Genomic DNA, 25,359 nt, shown 5'->3' with positions numbered 1-25,359 from the left:
GGCTTGTTTCACTTTTTTTTACTTTGGTGCCTATTATCTGAATCTGTTTATGAAAAGTTTCGAACCTGAACAAAACTGAAAAAGCTGAATGCACTTGCTCTCCCAGAACCTTGACAGCTAGAGCATAGGCATGAGACCTCAGCTTCACCAACTAGATGGTCATTCTTGGGACTTTGTGTCTAGAGCCACTGATGCAAATAACCTGAGACCATTTAGAAATCATACCGCTGCCAGCAGCTGCTTCTGGGCTTCCAGCATAGGTACTTCCAACTAAGCTGTGTCTGTGGGAGGTCGTTGGCTGTAGTTCCAGGATGCCTGGCTTCCTCGGCTCCTTCTGTTTTCTGATGTGGATCTCTAACCTTTCCTGTCAGTAGCATGAGCTATCAGTTATCCTTCCAGTAAATTATATTTTCACTTTGGTTCACCAGAGTCCATTGTTTTCCACCCAGACCCTTAACTGGTACAGAATAAGTCAAAATTGCTTTAGTTGAAGTGAGGTTGTGTGAAGATTTGCCAGCGATTTCATGTACATTTTTTAAAACAGTAAAATCATTGTGAGTTGTTTATTTGCATAAGATTTAGTCAGTGCTCTTGTTTTGGAAGACTGTGGTGGGTTTTTTTATTGTTGGGTTTGAGAATTCTTTATATATTCTAGATAGTATATGTGGTTTACAAATCTCTCTCCCAGTAGATTTTAAAGTTTACATTTAAGTCCATGATCTTTTATTTTTTTAGATGTAATTGATGTTTGACATTACATTAGTTTGATGTTCAATATAATGATTCCATATTTGTATATATTGTGAAATGATCACAATAAGTCTAGTTAGCATCTATCAGCATAGTTACAATTTTTTTCTTGTGATGAGAACCCTTAAGATATACTCCTAGCAACTTTCAAATATACAGTACAATATTAACTGTAGTTGTCATGCTGCACATTACATCTGCATGGCTTGTTTTATAACTGGAAGTTTGTGCCTTTTGACTGTCTTCACCTATTTCCCCCATCCCCAAACCCCTGCCTCTGTCAGACACCAATCTATTCCATGTATCTGTAAATTTTGTATTTTGGGTTTTGTGGGTTTGTTTGAGATTCCACAAATGAATGAAATCATACGGAATTTATCTTTTATGTCTGGCTTATTTCACTTAGCATAATGCCCTCAAGGTTCATTCATGTTAGTACAGATGACAAGGTTTCCATCTTTTTTATAAGACTGTTCATCCATCAGTGGACACTTAGGTTGCTTCCATGTCTTAGCTATTGGAAAGTAATGCTGCAGTAAATATAGGGTTGCATATATCTCTGATCCAGCATCCACCCACTGGATCATAAAGCAGGGGAATACCAGAAAAACATCTACCTATGTTTTATCAGCTGTGCTAAAGCCTTTGACTGTGTGGATCATAACAAACTGTGGGAAGGTCTTAAAGAGATGGGGATACCAGATCATCTTACCTGTCTCCTGAGAAACCTGTATGCGGGTCAAGAAGCAACAGTTAGAACCCCATATGGAACAACTGGTTCAGGATTGAGAAAGGAATATGACAGGGCTATCTGCTGTCACCATGTTTATTTAACCTATACACTGAGCACATCATAAAAAATGCCAGGCTGGATGAGCTACAAGCTGGATCAAGATAGATGGGAGAAACATCAACAACCTCAGATATGCGGATGATACCACTCTAATGACAGGGAAGAGCCTCTTGATGACGGTGAAGGAAGAGAGAGCTGGCTTAAAACTAAATATTAAAAAAACGAAGATCCCCATCCCCATTACTTGATGGCAAATAGAAGGGGGAAAGGTGGAAGTAGTAATAGATTTCTTCTTCTTGGGCTCAAAAATCACTGTGGATGGTGATTGCAATCATGAAATCAGAAGACAGTCACTTCTTGGCAGGAAAGCTATGACAAACCTAGACAGTGTGTTGAAAAGCAGAGACATTATTCTGCCAACATAGGTCCATATAGTTCAGGCTGTGGTCTTCCCAGTGATCATGTATGGTTATGAGAGCTGAACTGTAAAGAAGGCAGAGCGCCAAAGAATTGATGCCTTTGAACTGTGGTGCTGGAGAAAACTCCTGAGGTGAAAGACTCCTGGTACTGGAGAAGATTCCCGGACAGTAAGGAGGTCAGACCAGTCCATCTTAAGGGAAATCAAGCCTGAATACTCATTGGAAGGGCTGATGCTAAAGCTAAAAAGTTAAAAGTTGCTCTGCTGCTGCTGCTAAGTCGCTCAGTCATGCAACCCCATGGACTGTAGCCTGCCAGGCTCCTCTATCCATGGAATTCTCCAGGCCAGAATATTGAAGTGGGTAGCCATTCCCCTCTCCAGGGGATCTTCCCAACCCAAAGATCGAACCCAGGTCTGCCACATTGCAGGTAAATTCTTTACTGAGTGAGCCACCAGAGAAGCCCAAGTTGAAGCTCCAGTATTTTGATCACCTGATGCAAACAGCAGAATCATTGGAAAAGTCCCTGATGCTGGGAAAGATTGAGGGCAGAAGGAGAAGAGGGTGTAAGAGGATGAGCTGGCTGGATGGCATCACTGGTGCCATGGACATAAACTTGGGCAAACTTTAGGAGATGGTGAGGGACAGGGAGACCTGGAGTGCTGCAGTCCATGGGGTCGCAAAGTCAGACACAACTGAGCAACTGAACAATAATAACAGTATCTTTTCAAGTTTTTTCATTGCCTTTGGATAAATATCCAAAAGTGGAATTCCTGGATTGTATTTTTAATTTTTTGAGGAACCTCCATACTGTTTTCCACAGTGGCTGCACCAGTTTACATTCCCACCAATAGTGCACAGGAGTTCCCTTTGCTACACATCCTTATCTGATGATCCATTTTGAGTTAATTTTTATATATTAAAATATGAGGCTGAGGTCAGAGTTCATCTTTTTGCCTATAGCTATCTACTTGATCTGGTACCATTTGTTGATAAAAATATCCTTTGATTTTCTTGCTTTATTTTACTATACTGTAAAACAGTAAAAGATACAGAAAAAATACAAGTAAAAGAAACATACATAATCCATTTGGTTAGATTAAGGTAACATTTTGATGCATACCCCTTCTAAGCTGTTTTCTTTAGATATGGGTTTATACTATTTATTCTGTTTCATAGCCTTATTTCACTGTGATAGAATTTCACTGTGTTAATAGAATTGTGCAGTGTTTTTAACAGCCGTGTAATGCTCCATTTTAAACCAACCCTATTCTGGATATTTGCATCTTTCCAATTCACTGTTAGACATGGTCATGCAGTATGGATTCTTGTGATTAAATATTTATATACACTTTCATGATTTTCTTTGGGTAAGTTCCCAGAAGTGGGATTGCTAAGTTTTCCAGAAAATTGCAGGATATGGTGAATTTTTTCCATCCTGAGGTGTGTTTAAGAAAACTTTTTACTCTTGTTTTCAAGTATGAGTTTGAGAGTGAGTGAGGGGTGGGGGACATTTTAATTTTACCTTAGATTGATTACAAGCTGGTGGGCCAGCTTGTACATGGATATGGGCCAGCTTTATCTGGAGAGATTCTTTATCCCTCCCTACCTCATACCTATGCCTCTGAGTTGGTTTGCATCATGATTCTCTTTTACTTTAAAAATTTTGTGTTCTGTTTATTCTGTATTTTCTGAGTCCATGCATGTAGAGCTCAAGTTTGCAACGTTAAGTTCTCACTTTTGGGGAAATTTTCTTTTCAGATCATAAAACAAAATTGGAAACATGAAAGTAGACAGGACTAAACTGAAAAAGACTCCTACTGAGGCTGTAAGTATCCAAAGTTTGCCTGTTTTTTTCATTTCGGGAAAAAATTCTTTGCAGTCAGTTCACTCATACTGATCTTCCAAACATATCATCACTTACATATATACAATGTAGTAAAATAGCAACTTGTATTGAAACATTGTTAACATTCATGTAGACTTCTTATGCTGTAGTTCAAGGAGCACAAGCTTTGGAATTAGACCTGGGTTTGAATTTTACTAGATTTTTGTGTCTGAGAGTTTATTAACTTGCCTGGTTTCCACAGCTATAAAATAGCTTTGATAATTCCTCACTACTTGATGTGAAGCAGGTTTTCAGCAAAGTATTGGGCACATAATTAATCAGTTCATTTTCTAAATATAGGCCACTTGGTTTTTTAAAAACTGGAACTACCTGGCAGGTATCAGCCATGGGTATCACTACTGATATTTGTTCCAGTCCTTAAAAGATTATTACATGGGCAGTTCTCCTGCCCTTTCCTTCATTTTTACACTAATGAGTTTGAGAAGAAGTGTTGTCTTCCCACATCTTCTCCAGCATTGCAGGTTATCTTTTAAAATTTTGTTAATAGGTGGAGAAAATGTATTTCACTGTTCTAATTGCATGCCTTAATACATATATTTTCACATTCACTGGCCTTATGCCAGTTATCTGCTAGTGCTGTTTTATTTTGTATTTGACATTGAAATGTCAGTTTCTTACTGAATGCCATATATACTGAGTATATATATATATTTTACATACCCATTTATTTCCTTTTCATTTGGTTTTTGATATGTTTTTAAATCAAGAATTTTCAACAATTATATACTCAAATTTTTTCAGAACTGAAGAACAAAAAGAAAACTTGCATGATGTCCTTAAACTTCCATGATAATTCAACCTTATAGATAGTCAGAGAAATTCAAATTCAGTTTCTTTATCTTTTACCTAGTAGTTTGTTATGGATTTGTTCTTGGAGTCATGCTTATGTGCAAATTCCTGATTCATGTTACTTGACAGCTACTAGTAAGTTACTTAGGATAAACTGGAAATGGAATTTTTAGATCATTGACTATGTACATTTTTAAGGCCTGAAAATGCCTATTTTCTTCAGGCAGCAAGCCCAATTTCCCATACTGTGATCAATACTAGATATTATTTTTAAGGAAAACATGTGTTTATTTGCCATTATTTATTTGGCCCTCTACACATTTCTTCCACCAGTCTATTTTCTATATGTGTGAGCTTGGGTTTCTTTTGCTGTTTGCTTTTTGTTTTTTAAATTCCATATATATAAGTAAGCTGATGGTATTTTGTCTTTCTCTGACGTATTTCAGTGCTCTCAAGGTTGATGCATATTGTTACAAATGACAAGATTTCTTTCTTTATATGGCTGAATAGTATTTCATTGTATATAGGTACCACATCTTCTTTATCCATTCATCTATCAATGGACACTTAGGGTGTTTCCATATCTTGGCTGTTCATGTTGCAGTAAACATGGGTGTTCATATATCCTTTCAAGTTAATGTTTTCACTCTCTAGATGAATACCCAGAATTGGAATTGCTGGATCGTATGGTAGTTCTGTTTTTAATTTTTTGAGGAACCCCCATACTGTTCTCTCTAGTGGCTGCACACTTATTGATCACTTTATGTATCAGTAGCTGTGTGAAGGATTTTTTTCCCCTAGATTTGACATCTTTATTGGAGCAACTCAGTATATACTGTGGCAGTTGGTATGCAGCCATTGAACTGACCTTTCTTTTGCATTACCATAAGTAAGGAAAATCTCAGTCTGTTTACATTTATGTAGCAGGGACAAGATGGTAAAGATTTACTTTTGTCCCTGGTGCATTTAGTAAACTCCAAGGTCCATAGGGATCTTGATACTCCTGATAAAACAGCATTGTTCTGGTATGTTAAATTGATGCTATTATGCTAACTGGCATAATAAATTCAAATCCTAAAAGATGATGCTGTCCTAAAAAAGTGCTACACTCAATATGCCAGCAAATTTGGAAAACTCAGCAGTGGCCACAGGACTGGAAAAGGGCAGTTTTCATTCCAGTCCCAAAGAAAGGCAATGCCAAGGAATGTTCAAACTACCACACAATTGCATTCATTTCACACACTAGCAAAGTAATACTCAAAATTCTCCAAGCTAGGCTTCAACAATACGTGAACCAAGAACATCCAGATGTTCAAGCTGGAATTAGAGAAGGCAGAGGAACCAGAGGTCAAATTGCCAATATCCATTGGATCGTAGAAAAAGCAATGAATTCCAGAAAAACAACTACTGCTTTATTGACTATGCCAGAGCCTTGGACTGTGTGGATCACAACAAACTGTGGAAAATTCTTAAAGAGATAGGAATACCAGACCACCTTACCTGCCTCCTGAGAAATCTGTATGCAGGCTAAGAAGCACCAGTTAGAACCAGAGATGGAACAACAGACTGGTTCCAAATTGGGAAAGGACTGCATCAAGGCTGTATATTGTCACCCTGCTTATTTAACTTATATGCAGAGTACATCATGTGAAATTCCAGGCTGAATGAAACACAAGCTTGGAATCAAGATTGCCGGGAGAAATATCAGTAACCTCACGTATGCAGATGACATCACCCTTATGGCAGAAAGTGAAGAGGAGCTAAAGAACCTTTGATGAAGGTGATAGAGGAGAGTGAAAAAGCTGGCTTAAAACTCAACATTCAAAAAATGAAGATCCAGTCCCATCACTTCATTGCAAATAGATGGAGAAACAATGGAAACAGTGACAGACTTTATTTTCTTGGGCTCTAAAATCACTCCAGATGGTGACTGCAGCCATGAAATTAAAAGACACTTACTCCTTGGGAAAAAAACTATGACAAACTTAGACAGCATATTAAAAATGCAGAAACATTCCTTTGCAGACACAGGTCTGTCTAGTCAAAGCTGTGGTTTTTCCAGTAGTCATGTATAGATGTGAGAGTTGGACCATAAAAAAAACTGAGTGCTGAAGAATTGATACTTTTGAACTGTGGTGTTGGAGAAGGCTCTTGAGAGTCCCTTGGACTGCAAGGAGATCAACCCAGTCAATCCTAAAGGAAATCAGTCCTGAATATTCATTGGAAGGACTGAAGCTGAAGCTCCAATACTTTGGCCACCTGATGCCAAGGGCTGACTCATTAGAATAAAGATTCTGATGCTGGGAAAGATTGAAGACAGGAGAAGAAGGGGATGACAGAGGATGATATGGTTGGATGGCAACACCGACTCTATGACTATGAGTTTGAGTAAGCTCCAGAAGTTTGTAATGGACAGGGAAGCCTGGCATGCCGCAGTCCATGGGGTTACAGACAGTCGAACACAACTAAGGGACTGAACTGAACTGATGCTAACTGGGGCTTGTGACCAGAAAACACAAGCACTTAAGATGCCTTAGACATACATGTGCCAGAGAGTGCCCTTTGAATGTTGAGTGCCTACCAGAAGTCTGGGAAATGTCAAGATTTCCTTCTCAAGTGAGAGACATATTTCCACACCTTGTACCACACACCATGAAGGTAGAGGAACAGTGTGTGCAATGACTCTTTAGATTTTGGAGGCAGCATATGTCATGTTTACGCATGCTATTTTGATCCATATACTGGATAACTTCCAGGGTGACAGTAATGTTTGGATCTAGAAAAGACTGCAAAAGGTTCAAGCTCTGATGTAAACTGCCCTACTCCATGGACATTATGGTCTAGTAGATCCAGGTGTCTACCTTGGTGTCAGCCGAAGGCACTATGTGATGCCTCTGGCAAGCCCCAATAGGAGAATAACAGCTTAAGACCTAGGGGGTAGAGTTTGGCCATTAGAAATTGAAGTGGTATTGATAGTAGGCTCAAGTAGATCCAAAAGGCACAAGTGAACTGCATGAGCAGGTAGTTCACACTCCTATGTTACCTGTTTCTACTGCTTCATACCTCTCCCTCAACCTGTATGACTTAAAGAAAAAAAAGGTGCACGTCTGGTTTGTGGAAGGATTTTGTGCCAAGAATTTTTAATGCCTTAAATTTTCACAGAAATTTGAGATAGTTCTTAATGCTCACTTTAGAGAGAGGAAAGATATCAGACTTAGCTTTTAAAAAAAATTTGCCCTTGAGCCCCTATTGTTCCATGTTCAGTTTTGGCTGCTGAAAATGCCCCTAGTTTAAATCTCACAACATTGCTAGATAAATAGGTTGTGTTAATTTATTTTGTGAAAGAGGATACAGAGAGTCAGAGATGTGGCTTACCAGCTACCTTAATTCTAAAGCCCATGGTCACACAAGATGGACAGGTCACAGTGGAGAGTTCTGATAAAACGTGGTCCACTGGAGAAGGGAATGGCAAACCACTTCAGTATTCTTGCAGTGAGAACCCCATGAAAAACAAAAGGAAATGACACTGAAAGATGAACTCCCCGAGTTGGTAGGTGCCCAATATGCTACTGGAGAAGAGTGGAGAAATAACTCCAGAAAGAATGAAGAGACAGCGCCAAAGCAAAAACAATGCCAAATTGTTGATGTGACTGGTGATGGAAGTAAAGTCCGATGTTATAAAGAACAGTATAGCGTAGGAATCTGGAATGTTAGGTCCATGAATCAAGGTAAATTGGAAGTGGTCAAACAGGAGATGGCAAGAGGGAATATCAATATTGTAGGAATCAGTGAACTAAAATGGACTGGATTGGGTGAATTTAATTCAGATGACTATTATATCTACTGCTTAGAAGAAATGGAGTAGCCCTCAAAGTCAACAAGAGAGTCTGAAATGCAGTACTTAGGTGCAATCTGAAAGATGACAGAATGATCTCTGTTCGTTTCCAAGGCAAACCATTCAATATCACAGTAATCCAAGTCTATGCTGCAAGCAGGAATTCTGAAGAAGCTGAAGTTGAACATTATACAAAGACCTATAAGACCTTCTAGAACTAACACCCCCAAAAGATGTCCTTTTCATTATAGGGGATTGGAATGCAAAAGTGAGAAGTCAAGAGATCTATAAAGAAAGCTGAGTGCTGAAAAATTGATGCTTTTGAACTGTGGTGTTGTAGAAGACTCTTGAGAGTCCCTTGAACTGCAAGGAGATCAAACCAGTCAATCCTAAAGGAAATCAGTCCTGAATATTCATTGGAACTGCAACTCCAATACTTTGGTCACCTAATGCAAAGAACTGAATCATTAGAAAAGACCCTGATGCTGGGAAAGATTAAAGGCAGGAGGAGAAGGGGACGACAGAGGATGAGATGGTTGAATGGCATCACCGACTCGATGGACATGAATTTGATCAAGCTCCTGGAGTTGTTGAAGGACAGGGAAACCTGGTGTGCTTCAGTCCATGGGGTCGCAAAGAATTGGACATGACAGAGCGACTGAACTGCCTGATGTTCTTTGTAACAGTATGCTGTCTCTCAATATTTACGCTCCTGTTATGTGAGATAAGTGCTTTATGTGTGTGCAAACACTTGAGCTTCACATTTCCAAGGTAGTTCTTAAAAGGTCTTTTTTCCTGATGAGAAAACTGTGGCTAAGAGGTTGGATTTGCCTATGATCAAACAGCTTAGTAAACATCGAGCTAAAAACTGAACCCAGATTTGTTTGGTTCCAAATCTAGGCCCATTCACAACATACCATACTGTTTTACAGAGTTAAATAGCAAGCATGATCACTGCCAGTTGCCTTCAATTAATAGAAGCTTCTCTGTCCCAGTCCCTATCCCTTCCCTGTCTCCCCCTGCCCCCTGCCATCCCACTTTTGAAAACTTACTTTGAACCCTGAATCCACACCTTGTTACCTGACAAGGTACCTGACAGGCCCTTTTATCAGTAAAAGGAGAGCAGGAATATATGGAAATGGGAACCACAAGTAAGAATGGAGTCCTAGTTTTATTCAATTCAAAAGGTCTTTGTCTCCTATAATGGGATGGCTTAATATTGCGAAAAATATAGTCAATGCTAATCTTCACTTTGTGAATTCACTATGACTCCTCAGTGTTTCTCATTTCTAGTCATTTTGGTTAACTTTCAGACCATGATACAGACTCCTTCCTTTTGTTTTTATTGATATTTAGCTTGTTTCCTTTATTTCTGTTGTTTGTACCCTTCCAAGTAGTTTGTCTACAAGTTCATCCAGGTTTAAAAAAATAACACTGATGGCTTGTATTATTATAAGATTTCCATATTAATCTCAAATGATTGGAAATTTTCCATTTTTTTTCTTTTCTTTTTTCTTTTTTTTCTTTTTTTACTTTTTAACTTTATAATATTGTATTGGTTTTGCCATATGTAAGTGTGTTCTATCAAAAGTTAAATTGTGTGTGTTGACATAAGGGTGTTTTTTTTCCCCTGTTTTTTGTCAATGTGTCTCCCTCATACCCCAAAACACCCTTATGTGAATATCTGTTTGTTTTTCTCAGCCTGCAGACTGCAGAGCCTTAATAGACAAACTCAAAGTTTGTAATGATGAGCAACTTCTTTTGGAACTGCAGCAGATCAAAACATGGAACATTGGAAAGGTATGTAAACCCATGCTCCCAAAAGAGAAACCACAATGAGGTGACCTCATTCAGCAGTTGCTTAATAAGCATCTAGTGTGTGTGTGTGTATGTCTTGAACATCTCTAGACTGGTAATTTTAGCCTGTGAATGGTTACCAAGGAAATTTTGAAAGAAATGTAAAGGGAAAATTTTGCTCACTGAGGGTGAAGATTGCTTATACAGGTGATGATAAATCTCAACCACAAAATTCCTTTAGTTTAACTGACAATGTGAGTTTGAGATAGTCTCAGGATTTTTACTTTTAGTTTAGAAGACTCTTCTTTCGATAACTCTAAAAAGAAGCACTTCAGATAAAATGGATTTTAGCAGAGAAAGTCCTTGTGTTTTTAGACCTCAGAGTATACCCAGAATTGTCTCTCTGAAGACCTAGCTACAGAGATTTTGTGGTGTCTCCTGGTGTTAGAACATGTATGTTTTGATGGATAAAACAATGAGCTCAGGTCCATGTGGCTCAGAGTATGATTTTTCTCATTGGTTTCTGTATTAGTGGGGGATTGAAGAGAAGCAAAGGTGGGAGGTGAACCTGTCTACGTATCATGCTCAGCAATCTATTGTAGCAAAGCTCAGCTGCAAAGTACCCACACAGTACTTTTACCTTATTCTTATATATTCTTTCTCTTCCCTTCTCCAGTGCGAGTTATATCACTGGGTGGATCTGTTGGACCGCTTCGATGGGATTCTGGCAGATGCTGGACAGACAGTGGAGAACATGTCATGGATGCTCGTGTGTGATAGGCCGGAAAAAGAACAACTGAAAATGCTTCTCTTGGCTGTGTTGAACTTCACAGCCTTACTCATTGAGTACAGCTTTTCCCGGCATCTGTATAGTTCCATAGAGGTAGGAGAGGTTTAAGCCTATATAGTCTGTTCTTTACTAGAATTCTTCATGTCCATAATAGTGAAATTGTTATTTCTTTCTGATGATTCTTTCCTTTTCTTTATAAAGTTCTGGGGTGTTCAACATCAAAGACAATGGTAAGATGTTTCTTGGCTAAAGAAACCCTTCACAGTGTTGATGAGAAGGTTCTTTACTGTCACATTCACCTCATCTTTTAAGATTAAAGAAATTAATAAGAATGTAAAACATGTATTGAAGTATTCTTGGGAATTTTCAGAAATTGATTTTTGTCCCAAGTTATCAGAGCAGCCCCAGATTACTTTAATATGACATAATTTGATTACCTTGACACATCACTGGACTTGGTGCTCTTCTAAGCTTTAGTGTGCTGCTTTTCAGTCTCTTCTCCCCTCTCCCCAAAATGTATGCTAAAAGCATGCTATGTATTCTTAGAAGAGTATAGTGGGCATGGGAAGTAGTGAACTTTTGAATTCGTCAGGAATCAGTATAAGAAGCAGTTCTCTTCTTTTAGCCTACCTTCAGAGTTTTTATCACTATTGATTTAGTGCCCTGTTGTTTGTTGTGTTACTTTTCCTGTCTTCATTAAAGAACCAGAATCAGAACAAACAGGTAGAAAGTAAATGGTGTAAGAAGAGAAATGAACTGAACTAAAGATAGCACCTGAGCAATCTGTTGAAGATAAAATAAATAAGTTGCAAAAGGAAATCCATAGCTTTCTGGATAATCAGCAGTCAGAAATACTTTGGTTCATTTCCAGCTAAATTACATACTGACTTTAACACTAACCAAATGTTTCAGTATATTGGCGAATTTTTATTGTATTAAAAAGCAAAAATAGTTACTCGGGTTATTGTTAAATACACTGTAACAGTTTTAAGTACCACCGACTGTTGTTATTTTTAGTTTCTATATAAAGAACCCTATATTTTATCTAATTCCAATTTTTGTTGTAAAGGATACAAAAGGAGCAAAAATTATCTTACTCTACTTTTAGTCTAGTTGGAGAGTTAATGTTTTGAGTTCTGCTGTATTAAAATACCACATTTGTCTCTTGTCATTGGTTTCTTGCTGTGGAGATGCCTATGTAATTTTGAACTACTGTTTACATTTTTTAAACTTAAATTGGACTTTCATGCTGCCAGATTGTAAGCTTCTTGAGCATAAGATTGCATGTTGCTGCTACTGCTAAGTGGCTTCAGTCATGTCCGACTCTGTGCGACCCCATAGACAGCAGCCCACCAGGCTCCACTGTCCCTGGGATTCTCCAGGCAAGAATACTGGAGTGGGTTGCCATTTCCTTCTCCAATGCATGAAAGTGAAAAGTGAAAGTGAAGTCACTGAGTCGTGTCCGACTCTTAGCGACCCCATGGACTGCAGCCTACCAGGCTTCTCCGTCCATGGGATTTTCCAGGCAAGAGTATTGGAGTGGGGTGCCATCACTTTCTCCATAGATTGCATATTATAGGTGCTCAAATATTTACACATCTTTTTATATTGTTAAACTTCTTGATAGCTTTGTAATTATTGATAAATCTATTACTCTGTTGGCATTTCAAGTTTTCAAAGTCACCTTTTTGTCCCCTGTAGCACTTGACAACTTTATTGGCTTCTTCTGATATGCAAGTGGTGCTGGCAGTCCTCAACCTTCTGTATGTGTTTAGCAAAAGATCAAATTATATCACACGTCTTGGATCTGACAAGAGAACCCCACTGCTAACCCGGCTGCAGCATTTGGCAGAGGTGAGTCATGGGTGAAGAGTCAAAAGAGCACAAAATTTGGACCCTATTATTCCTTTTCACAGGTGTTTCTTGCAGTGTCAAAATGAATAGGAATCCCTAAGTTAACTTTACTGGCCTAATTGAGTAGGACTATTGGGGACCATTTAGAAGCTAAGTTCCCCCCAAAATCCTAGGAAGTATTCTCAATTTTATGAAGTAATTTTGAGGAATTTCATGGATCTCTGTTCAAAACGAGAATCTCTCTTTATTCAAAAGTGCCACTTACCTTATGGAAAGACAGTTTAGAATCAGATTTTACCTGGAAGGACATACTGGCTGCAAAAATCTGGATTTTGAGTCCTGGACTATGTACCTTATTAGTTCTGATAGCAGTTTTTTCATCTGAGAATTTAGTTATATCTACCTTAAGAGTATTTTCAGAATAAAATAAAATGTAGGGTTCTTAGTGCTATCATGTGGTGGTAGTAATTGTTATTGAAGCCAAAAAAACACTCATGTTAAAAGTTCAGCTTAGTCAAACTGTTGTCTACTATTCCTAGAGACAAATTGATAATACGTAACTAAGATTTGAGAGAGAGAACCATTGCTAGAAAGGTTTCTTCGAAGAAAATTGATAGGGCTAACTTTTTATTAATAAAAGCAGAATAGAAATAGTTACCTCACAAGTCATAAAACTAGAGTTTCAGGCTAATTTTAAGTGTGGTTACTTAAAAATCATTTTTGCATGATTATAAATATAACATATAAAAATTCTAGGATATATAGGAAACTATAAAAAAAAATCACCAGTTATTCATCTAGATGTAGCATCCCTTAAAATTTGAGCATATTTTGGATTTGCAAATATTAGATTTTTTTTAACCATTTCTCATTGAAGTTTTTTGGTGACTCAGTTAACTCAGTTGATGTGAGCCAGTTGTTAATATGCACAGATATTACTGAACTAAAAATGTAGCAGAAGTACTCCAAGAAGTCTTGAATCTGTTAAAAGCCAGTTGGTTTGGTTTTTGTGATGGTCTGGGACACTGGTTCTTAGACTTGGCCATACATGAGAAAGAATTGATTTATTAAAGAATAGGTTAGGGCCTGGTAATGTGCATTGCTAACAAGTTTCCAGGTGAGGCTACTGGTCCAAGGATTATTCTTTGAAAACATTGGTCTAGTCTATCCTATTGGGCAAAGGTACGGAATCTTACCAGATTCTTATAGTTCCATCCCAAAGGCATCAAGACCTTTTCCCCTGATGTCTGAATACATACCCATTCTTTAGCAAATCCTATCTAGTGAAGTAGTATCAAATATGCTATGTGTTCTTAATTGCCAGGATCTCATGGAGACTCTGGTAGGTGAGGACAGTGAGATTCAGAAGTTACATTACTTTTAGGAAAAGCCTATGAACTTTTAGCCTCTGATAAAGTGTGAGATGTGGTATCTGCTCTTTCCAGTGTTGATTATGGTTTTTATCCCAAACCTGGGTGTCAGCCTGAACCTGGCTCCTTGAATCCACATCCACATCTTCCACTTGATAACATTCAAGAAGTATATGACTAATCCTGTGCTGGATCTAGTGTAAAGCTTGTTCTTTTTAAAAAAAACGAAAGCTCACATAGTAGTTGAGAAAGTGATATATATGCATAATTAAAAGGACAAAGAACTAGTTATTGTGAGTAGTACTGATAAGTACCCTGTAATCTTAAACATTCCATAGATTTATCTTGGTGGCATATATTTTTTTCATAATAAAATTATGTGCTCAGTATTTTAACATTTTGGAAATATACAGAAGAAAATTTATAATGATGTATGTATCTGCTCATCATTTTGGTACATTTTCTTAGTCTTCAGGCATATTTCGTTACATATCTGAATGCATATATGTAACTTTATATCCTGCTTTATTTACTTAATGTACTAGCATCCAGTGTTTTCCCATATTAACTTTACATAATTTTGTGAGAAATGTTTCTTTATATTTAATAATGATAACATCTCAGAAATGTCACAACATCACAGACTTTCATGAATCAAGTTTGGCTTGACATGGTCTTTTAAGAATCCCAGATTACTACAACTTTCTTGTTGTTGGTGCTTGAGTCTTATTAGATCACAAAATATAGGAAGATTTGTGGATGACAGTAATAGAACTATTCTAAAACAGGTGGTTGTGACAACAGAAGAAACAGAAGGAAAGTAATTGTGAAGATGTATAGCTCTTACCTGAAGGATCCCATGGACGGAGGAGCCTGGTAGGCTGCAGTCCATGGGGTCGCTAGGAATCAGATATGACTGAGCAACTTCATTTTCACTTTTCACTTTCATGCATTGGAGAAGGAAATGGCAACCTGCTCCAGTGTTCTTGCCAGGAGAATCTCAGGGACGGTGGAGCCTGATGGGCTGCCGTCTGTGGGGTCGCACAAAGTCGGATACGACTGATGCGACTTAGCAGCAGTAGCAGCAGCATAGCTTTTCAAGCTTATTCTGTCTTGCAAATTCAGATCGTTGGTTTGACTTACCTGTTACCCTTAAGTACCATCAAGTGTCTATATATCCCTTATCCTCACAGTTTTCAGCAAATTCTTATTTTTTCAATGGAAGTCTGGGGAATCATGAAGAAAATATTGAAAATGGAATGAGGAAGTACTTTTCCTATTGGGTATTAGCCTTTTTTTATAAAGCTAAAAGGAATTAGCTGACAGAATGTGGTCCACTGGAGAAGGGAATGGCAAACCACTTCAGTATTCTTGCCTTGAGAACCCCATGAACAGTATGAAAAGGCAAAATGATAGGATACTGAAAGAGGAACTCCCCAGGTCAGTAGGGGCCCAATATGCTACTGGAGATCAGTGGAGAAATAACTCCAGAGAGAATGAAGGGATGGAGCCAAAGCAAAAACAATACCCAGTTGTGGATGTGACTGGTGATAGAAGCAAGGTCCGATGCTGTAAAGAGCAGTATTGCATAGGAACCTGGAATGTCAGGTCCATGAATCAAGGCAAATTGGAAGTGGTCAAACAGGAGATGGCAAGAGTGAACGTCGACATTCTAGGAATCAGCGAACTAAATCGACTGGAATGGGTGAATTTAACTCAGATGACCATTATATGTAATACTGCGGGCAGGAATCCCTCAGAAGAAATGGAGTGGCCATCATGGTCAACAAAAGAGTCCGAAATGCAGTACTTGGATGCAATCTCAAAAACGACAGAATGATCTCTGTTCATTTCCAAGGCAGACCATTCACTATCACAGTAATCCAAGTCTATGCCTCAACCAGTAATGCTGAAGAAGCTGAAGTTGAATGGTTCTATGAAGACCTACAAGATCTTTTAGAACTAACACCCAAAAAAGATGTCCTTTTTATTATAGGGGACTGGAATGCAAAAGTAGGAAGTCAAGAAACACCTGGAGTAACAGGCAAATTTGGCCTTGGAGTACGCAATGAGGCAGGGCAAAGGCTAACAGAGTTTTGCCAAGAGAACACACTGGTCATAGCAAACACCCTCTTCCAACAGCATAAGAGAAGACTCTACACATGGACATCACCAGATGGTCAATACTGAAATCAGACTGATTATATTCTTTGCCGCCAAAGATGGAGAAGCTCTATACCGTCAACAAAAACAAGACCGGGAGCTGACTGTGGCTCAGATCATGAACTCCTTATTGCCAAATTCATACTTAAATTGAAGAAAGTAGGGAAAACCACTAGACCATTCAGGTATGACCTAAATCAAATCTCTTATGATTATACAGTAGAAGTGAGAAATAGATTTAAGGGCCTAGATCTGATAGATAGAATGCCTGATGAACTATGGACTGAGGTTCGTGACATTGTACAGGAGACAGGGATCAAGACCATCGCCATGGAAAAGAAATGCAAAAAAGCAAAATGGCTGTCTGGGCAGGCCTTACAAATAGCTGTGAAAAGAAGAGAAGTGAAAAGCAAAGGAGAAAAGGAAAGATATAAGCGTCTGAATGCAGAGTTCCAAAGAATAGCAAGAAGAGATAAGAAAGCCTTCCTCGGTGATCAATGCAAAGAAATAGAGGAAAACAATAGAATGGGAAAGACTAGAGATCTCTTCAAGAAAATTAGAGATACCAAAAGAACATTACATGAAAAAATGGGCTCGATAAAGGACAGAAATGGTATGGACCTAACAGAAGCAGTAGATATTAAGAAGAGGTGGCAGGAATACACAGAACTGTGGAAAAAAGATCTTCACGACCAAGATAATCATGATGGTGTGATCACTCACCTAGAGCCAGACATCCTGGAATATGAAGTCAAGTGGGCCTTAGAAAGCATCACTACAAACAAAGCTAGTGGAGGTGATGGGATTCCAGGTGAGCTATTTCAAATCCTGAAAGATGATGCTGTGAAAGTGCTGCATTCAACATGCCAGCAAATTTGGAAAATTCAGCGCTGGCCACAGGACTGGAAAAGGTTAGTTTTCATTCCAATCCCAAAGAGAGGCAATGCCAAAGAATGCTCAAACTACTGCACAATTGCACTCATTTCACACGCTAGTAAAGTAATGCTCAAAATTCTCCAAGCCAGGCTTCAGCAGTTCGTGAACCGTGAACTTCCAGATGTTCAAGCTGGTTTTAGAAAAGGCAGAGGAACCAGAGATCAAATTGCCAACATCCGCTGCATCATCGAAAAAGCAAGAGAGTTCCCGAAAAACATCTATTTCTGCTTTATTGAATATGCCAAAGCATTGACTGTGTGGATCACAATAAACTGTGGAAAATTCTCAAAGAGGTGGGAATACCAGACCACCTGACCTGCATCTTGAGAAACCTGTATGTAGGTGAGGAAGCAACAGTTAGAACTGGGCATGGAACAACAGACTGGTTCCAAATAGGAAAAGGAGTACGTCAAGGCTGTATATTGTCACCCTGCTTATTTAACTTATATGCAGAGTACGTCATGAGAAATGCTGGGCTGGAAGAAGCACAAGCTGGAATCAAGATTGCCAGGAGAAATATCAATAACCTCAGATATGCAGATGACACCACCCTTATGGCAGAAAGTGAAGAGGAACTCAAAAGCCTCTTGATGAGAGTGAAAGAGGAGAGTGAAAAAGTTGGCTTAAAGCTCAACATTCAGAAAACTAAGATCATAGCATCTGGTCCCATCACTTCATGGGAAGTAGATGTGGAAACAGTGTCAGACTTTATTTTTGGGGGGCTCCAAAATCACTGCAGATGGTGATTACAGCCATGAAATTAAAAGATGCTTACTCCTTGGAAGGAAAGTTATGACCAACCTAGATAGCATTGAAAAGCAGAGACATTCTTTGCCAACAAAGTTCCGTCTAGTCAAGGCTATGGTTTTTCCAGTGGTCATGTATGGGGGTGAGAGTTGGACTGTGAAGAAAGCTGAGCACCTAAGAATTGATGCTTTTGAACTGTAGTGTTGGAGAAGACTCTTGAGAGTCCCTTGGACTGCAAGGAGATCCAACCAGTCCATTCTGAAGGAGATCAGCCCTGGGATTTCTTTGGAAGGAATGATCCTAAAGCTGAAACTCCAGTACTTTGGCCACCTCATGTGAAGAGTTAACTCATTGGAAAAGACTCTGATGCTGGGAGGGATTGGGGGCAGGAGGAGAAGGGGACGAGAGAGGATGAGATGGCTGGATGGCATCACTGACTGGATGGACGTGAGTCTGAGTGAAGTCCGAGAGTTGGTGATGGACAGGGAGGCCTGGTGTGCTGCAGTTCATGGGGTTGCAAAGAGTCGGACACGACTGAGCAACTGAATGAACTGAAACAGAGTTAAAGTTGTGTAGTAACAATAGTGGAAAGTTTCCAGAAATAGATGTAACGTGTAAGAATTACTAAGTTTAACCATTTCTGGCTTTTGATATAAAGTGAGACGTGGAACTGTTCCTTTTACTTGAATACTTAGAGGCCATTGTAGGTTTTCTGATTGGCCTAATTACGATATTGTTGTATCTCAGGGAATAGAGAAGCCTGAGGAGAGGGATAGAGGTGCCAGTCAGAACACACATTTTTTTCCATTAAATTTTCCATCTTGCAAGGGTGTGATTGATGGCACCCCAAAACTGACAGTTGTAATAGCAACTATCACTGATCATAGATCATCATAACAAATGTAATGATGAAAAAGTTTGAAATATTGCAAGAATTACAAAATGAGACACAGAGACATGAAGTGATCAAATGTTGGGAAGATGAAGAATAAGATGAGAGAGCAAGAACAAAGTCCAAATTTGCTTTAACTGATTCTGTTTTTCTATTTTGTTTCATTTATCTCTGCTCCAGTTTTACTATTTCCTTCTTTCTGTTTGTTTTGGGTTTAGTTTGCTGGACTGTTAGGATACTGATTTGAAATTTTTCTTTCTTATCAATAAATGGTGGCAATGAACAACTGTAAATTTCCCTCTGTATACTGCTTTATCACATAAGGTATAGCCCATGAGTTTTGATATGAAATGTTTTCATTTTCATTAATCTCAAGGAATATTCTAGTTTCCCTTTTGATTTCTTCTTTTACCCATTGTTTCTTAAGAGTATATTGTTTAGTTTCCATGTGTTTGTGAATTTTCCAGATTTCCTTCTGTTACAGATTTCTAATTTCTTTCCATTGTCACTGGATATGATACTTTGTATGATTTTATTTTATTTTTTTTAAGTTTCTTAGTTTGTATTGTGGCCTAACCTATGGTCTGTGTGAGAGACTATTAATTATTTGTACTTCAGAAGAATGTATATTCTGCTGTTTGTTAGGCAGATTGTTCCGTATATATATGTGTGTGTGTGTGTGTGTGTATATCTGTTAGGTCTAGTTGATTTAATGTTCAAGTCTTATATTTCTTTGTCTTATCTTTTGTCTAGTTATTTATGTATTCCCTGTGTATTACAACTAACATCTTCATTAATGAATTGTTCAAATTAGTACCAACTTAGTTTTGAGAGTAGACAAAAAGTTTCCTCCTGTATAGTACTTTCTTTTTTTTTTTTTTTTTTATTTATTTTTTTAAATTTAATTTTATTTTTAAACTTTACATAATTGTATAGTACTTTCCTCTCACTTTATGTTGTTGTTACAGATTACATCTTTATATATTATGTGTCTATCAACATAGATGTAGAATTTACTTTTTTATAGTTATAAAACACACAGAACAAAAAGGAATTACAAACCAAAAATAATTATGCATTTTATACTTACCTGTGAAATTAATTTAGTGGTGTTCTTAATTTCTTCATATGGAGTCAGGTTACTATGGCATATCCTTTCATATCTGCTCTTTTAGCATTTCTTATAGGCAGGTCTACTAGCAACAATCTGTCAGCTTTTATCTGAGGAAATATTAATTGTGTAAGATATAGAATTCTAATTAGCAGTTACTTTCTTTCAGCATTTTGAATGTGTTTTCCCACTTCATTCTGGCCCCTGTGGTTTCTGATGAGAAATCAGCTGTGAGGATCCCTTGTATATCACAAATCACATCTTGCTTGCTGCCTTCAAGATTATTCTGTCTTGGTCTTTGAAATTTTGATTATGTCTTTTTGTGAATTTGTGTATTTTTATCCTATTGAAATTCATTGAGCTTCTTGGGTTTGTAGATTCATGCCTATTGTCAAATTTGAGATGTTTTGGCTATTATTTCTTTAAATAATCTCTTTGCCTTTCTCTCTTCTCCTTGGACTCCCATTTTGTTTATGTTGGTATACTTGATGAAGTCCCACAGAACTCTTAACCTTCATTTACTTTTTTCTGTCTGCTCTTCAGACTGGATAATCTCAATAGACCTATCTTCAAGCTCATTGATTTTTTTTCCACCTTCCAATATTTATTTTCAAATAAATTTGTCAGAATTTTTACAAAAGTATTCAGTTCAGTTCAGTCGCTCAGTCGTGTCCGACTCTTTGTGACCCCATGAACCGCAGCACGCCAGGCCTCCCTGTCCATCACCAACTCCTGGAGTTCACCCAAACCCATGTCCATTGAGTCGTTGATGCCGTCCAACCATCTCATCCTCTGTCGTCCCCTTCTCCTCCTGCCGTCAATCTTTCCCAGCATCAGGGTCTTTTCAAATGAGATTGGCGCAAAAGTAATTGTTGTTTGAGACCGTGAATTTTAAATCATTATAACTAGTCTCAAACACATCTTTGTTAATCAAAATGGGAACTATTACAATCAACATATTTTTGCCAATAAGAAATAAGTTTGTTTATTCCTGTGGCATAAACATCCAAAAAATGTGTGTGTTTTTTTTCATCCAAAAAACAATGTTTTGTTTTGTTTTGTTTTTTTTAATTTTGTTCAGCTCATGAGGCACCCACTTAGTGAGTTTTGTCACCTCTCCAGTTTGCTTCAAATGCTGAATGACCGTCGAATGGTCAGTGTTTTCTTTGTCAGCTTCTCGTGTAGTTGTAAGAGGATCAATTTCAATGATTGCTCTCAGTCGGTTGTTGTCAACTTCCAATGGCTGTCCACTGCAATCCTAATCTTCAAGGCTCTTGTCCTCTTTGCAGAACTTCTTGAACCACCACTACACTGTACGTTCCCTAGCAGTTCCTGGGCCAAATGCATTGTCAATGTTGAGAGTTGTTTCTGCCGCCTTACAACTAACTCATTTTGAATGCAAATAAGAAAATCACTCAAATCTGCTTTTTGTCTAAAATCATTTCTGTAGTCCAAAATAAATATAAAATAAACAGCAGGAAATAAATCATTAGCAAAAAAAGTATAAAGCTAGAAAAGCACATTAAAATGATGTATAACATAACATTTATTTTAGAATGTATTCTGATATCAAACAGCAGATTTTAGCAATGCAGAGACCGCAATTACATTTGCATCAAACTAATAATACATGTTCAGTGTTGAAAATTAAGAACTCAAAAGAAAATTATAAAGAAGAAAATAACAGTAATCCTCAGCTCTCACCATGTAGATAATAAAAGTAACATTGTGTTTCATGTGCTGCTTTTCCCAATATGTAACCTATGGTGAATATTTTCCCACAGTGTTAAGATTTTTAAAGATTGGACAACAGTCTTAGTTTCCAAGCCACTCTCATGGTCCTCCATTGGTGCCCTCTTTTGCTGCCTCCAAGTGTTGGAGTGGCTTAGTGCTTTACCCCAGATTCTGTCTCTTATCCATCTATATTCTGCCGATGTGATCTTACCCAGTTTCATGGTTTTAAGGACCATTAACTTCCCCCAAATTACGTGATTTCTTTGAACCTCTAACTTGTATATTTACTGCCTTCTAAACATCTCTACTGGATATCAATTGTAATGTGTACAAAATCAAACATATGACCACCTTTCACATGTCTTTCCCCAGTACTCAATCCATTTCAGATACCTGGCACCCTTGCTTTCCTAGACAGTGCCAGGCACATTCTTGCTCCAAGGCCTCTGTGCAGCTATGTCCCCAACTGTCTCTGTGTCTTGCTCCCTCATCTTCTTTTAAGTCTTAAAAACCACCATCTCAGTGAAGTCTTCCTACCATCCTGTTTTAAAATCAGAACACCTTCCATATTCTCTATTACAGTTTGCTTCATTTTCTCTGTAGCACATATTACCATCTAACATTATATATTTTTAAGTTCATTTATTCATTCTCCTTGCTTAAATCTGCTGTTGAACCACTTCAGTGAATTTTTCATTTGTTACTGTGCTTTAGCTACAGAATTTCTGTTTACTTCCTTTTTTTAAAACAACTTCTAATTGGCGGTCTTTATTTGATGAGATATCATTCTCATGGTTTCCTTTGGTTCTTTGTGTAGGATTTGGTTTAGCTCTTTAAGAATATTTAAAATAGATGATTTAAAGTCTTTGCCTAAATCCAATGACTAAACTTCTTCAGGAATTAATTCTACTAATTTTTTCCAGTTTTGTGGGGATATATAAACCCCAATGAACTTTTTGGATAACCCAATGATTGAAATAAAGTATTGTGTAACTTTAAGGTATACAACATGATGATTTGTTACACTTGTATATTGCAAAGTGATTCCCACAGTAGGATTTATTAACATCTCCATCCCCTCACATAATTGCCATTTCCTTTTTTGTAGTGAGAACATTTAAGATTTATTCTTTTAGCAACTTTAAAGTATATAGTACAGTATTGTTACCTATAATCACTATGCTATAGGTTGGATCCCCTGATGTTTTTCATTATATAATTGGAAGTTTGTGCAATTTGACCAACATCTCCCCTTTTCCCCCAGTCCCTAGCAACCACCATTCTAAGCTCTTTGTGGTCAGCTTTTGTAGATTCCATGTATAAGTGATACCATACAGTAGCTGTCTGTCTCTGATTTACTTCACTTATTAGAATGCCCTCAAGGTCCATCCATGTTTGTCTTAAAAGGTGAGATTTCCTTGTTTCTCATGGCTGAGAAATGAGGTGTTCTCATTTTGTGTGTGTGTGTGTGTATATATATTTTTTACATACATGTATTTTACACACACACATATTTTTGTACACACATATGGCACATCTTTATCCATTCATCCATAGATGGGCACATATATAGTTTCCATACCTTAGCTAGTGTGAACAATTGTACAATAAAAATTGGAGTGAAGATATCTCTTTTTCCTGATTTCCTTTCCTTTGGATAGAGCCAGAACTAGAATTGCTGGATCATAATAGTTCTGTTTTTAATTTTTTGAGGAACTGCTGTACTGTTTTCTGTAGAGGTTAGTTGTTGTAGTTGTTCAGTGGCTAAGTCGTTTCCAGTCTCTGTGATGACATGGACTGCTAGATAGATAGATGGATGGATAGATAGAGCCTATACCAATTTATATTCCCACCAACAGTGCACAAGCATCCTCTTTTCTCCAAATACTTGCCAGTACTTGTTATCTCTTGTCTTCGTGAAAATAGCCAGTCTCTGAGGTGTGAAGCGATATATCACTGTGGTTATAATTTGCATTTCCCTGATGACTAGTGATATTTAGCACCATTTCATGTAACTGCTGGCCATTTGTCTATTGTCTTTGGAAAAAACATCTGTTTAATTCCTGTGTCCATTTTATTTACTTATTTTTTAAAGGGATGAAGATAAATTTTATTTTTTAAAACAACTATTACAATAGAGGAAAAGAGACCACAGTATAGAAGTGGGCTCAATTCTGAATCCAGGATGGGTATTTGCAGCCAAGGAGCAGGGTTGGGGTGGGGACAGTGGGTGGAAAATTATTAAGAGGAAATATCAGGGGTAGGGGAGATTCTCGTTCCCCTGACTTAACTGGTTTCTTGCTGAAACTAGATTCTACAGGGAAGGACCCAGAAAAGCCCAAATTTGAGGACTTGCTGAGAAAATTGCTCACAGGAGCCTGAGCAAATTTGGGTCAAAGAGAGAGTTTTTGTCAAGATCCAGGATCTGAGTTCAGGGAAGGAAGTGAGGGAGTGTAGGGAATTTAATGGTAGTCCCCAAAATGATACGCCCATGCCCTAAAACCCCAGAACCTCTGACTATGAAAGAAGAGTCTTTGCAGATGTAATTAAGAATCTTAAAATCATCCTGGATTATCTGAGGGAACTTAAATCCAATAACAAGCATCCTTCTAAGAGACAAAAGAGAAGGAAACGCAGACACACAAGGAGAAGTCCATGTGAAGACAGAGGCAACTCTGCCCATTTTAAGATCAGATGGTTGGTTTTTGTTACTGTTACTCAATTGTATGAGTTTTTTATATTTTGGATAGTAATTTCTTTTCAGATAAAATGGTCTGCAAATATTTTCTCCTGTTGTGCAGATTATCTATTCATTTTGATTATTTCTTTTGCTATGCTAAAATGTTTTAGTTTGATTCAGTCTCCTTTATTTTTGCCTTTGTTGCTTTTGGTGTCATGTCCAAAAAACTGTCACCAAAACCAGTGTCAGGGTGCTTTTACTCATGTTTTCTTTTAGGAACTTTATGGTTTCAGGTCTTATGCTAAAGTCTTTAATTCATTTCAGGTTAATTTTTTGAGTGGTATAAGATAGGGGTCCAACTTCATTTTTTTTTTCCTGTATGTTAGTTTTTTTCCTGTATGTTAGTTTTCTCAGCACCATTTTTTGAAGAGACTATACTTTCCCATTGATTATTGGCTCCCTTTGAAATATTATTTGACTGTGTATGTGAGGATTTATTTCTCTGTTCTTGATTATGTTCCATTGGGCTTTGTGTGTTTTTTAGGCTAATACCATACTGTTGATTACTATAGCTTTGTAATGGTATTTGAAATCAGGAAGTACAATATCTAGCTTTGTTCTGTCTCAGGATTGCTTTAGTTATTTGGGGTCTTCTGTGTTCCATATAAATTTGAGGATTGTTTTTCCTGTTTCTAGGGAAATTGTCATTGGAATTTTGAAAGTAATTAAAATTTATAGATTACTCTCAGTACTACGGACATTTTGACAATACTAATTTTTCTAGTCCATGAAC

The 25,359-nt window shown here is 37.7% G+C and overlaps 1 protein-coding gene across 29 annotated transcripts in view; it reads left to right on the top strand.

Annotated features, from left to right (window-relative positions):
- HUWE1 (HECT, UBA and WWE domain containing E3 ubiquitin protein ligase 1) overlaps positions 1-25,359 on the top strand; it is a 157,358-nt gene that overhangs the window by 34,230 nt on the left and 97,769 nt on the right. For all 29 annotated transcript variants that reach the window (NM_001110004.1, XM_059883355.1, XM_005228212.4 and 26 more), the window contains 4 exons: positions 3,721-3,787; positions 10,194-10,292; positions 10,966-11,172; positions 12,781-12,933. In NM_001110004.1, the coding sequence (NP_001103474.1) occupies positions 3,743-3,787; positions 10,194-10,292; positions 10,966-11,172; positions 12,781-12,933 (504 nt within the window). In that variant the 5' untranslated portion in view covers positions 3,721-3,742. The remainder of the gene's footprint in view (positions 1-3,720; positions 3,788-10,193; positions 10,293-10,965; positions 11,173-12,780; positions 12,934-25,359) is intronic.

The sequence above is a fragment of the Bos taurus genome, chromosome X (assembly GCF_002263795.3).
Source record: "Bos taurus isolate L1 Dominette 01449 registration number 42190680 breed Hereford chromosome X, ARS-UCD2.0, whole genome shotgun sequence".
Lineage (NCBI taxonomy): Eukaryota > Metazoa > Chordata > Mammalia > Artiodactyla > Bovidae > Bos > Bos taurus.
The sequence above is the reverse complement of the archived record's forward strand: the minus strand, read 5'-3'. Positions and strand labels throughout refer to the sequence as shown.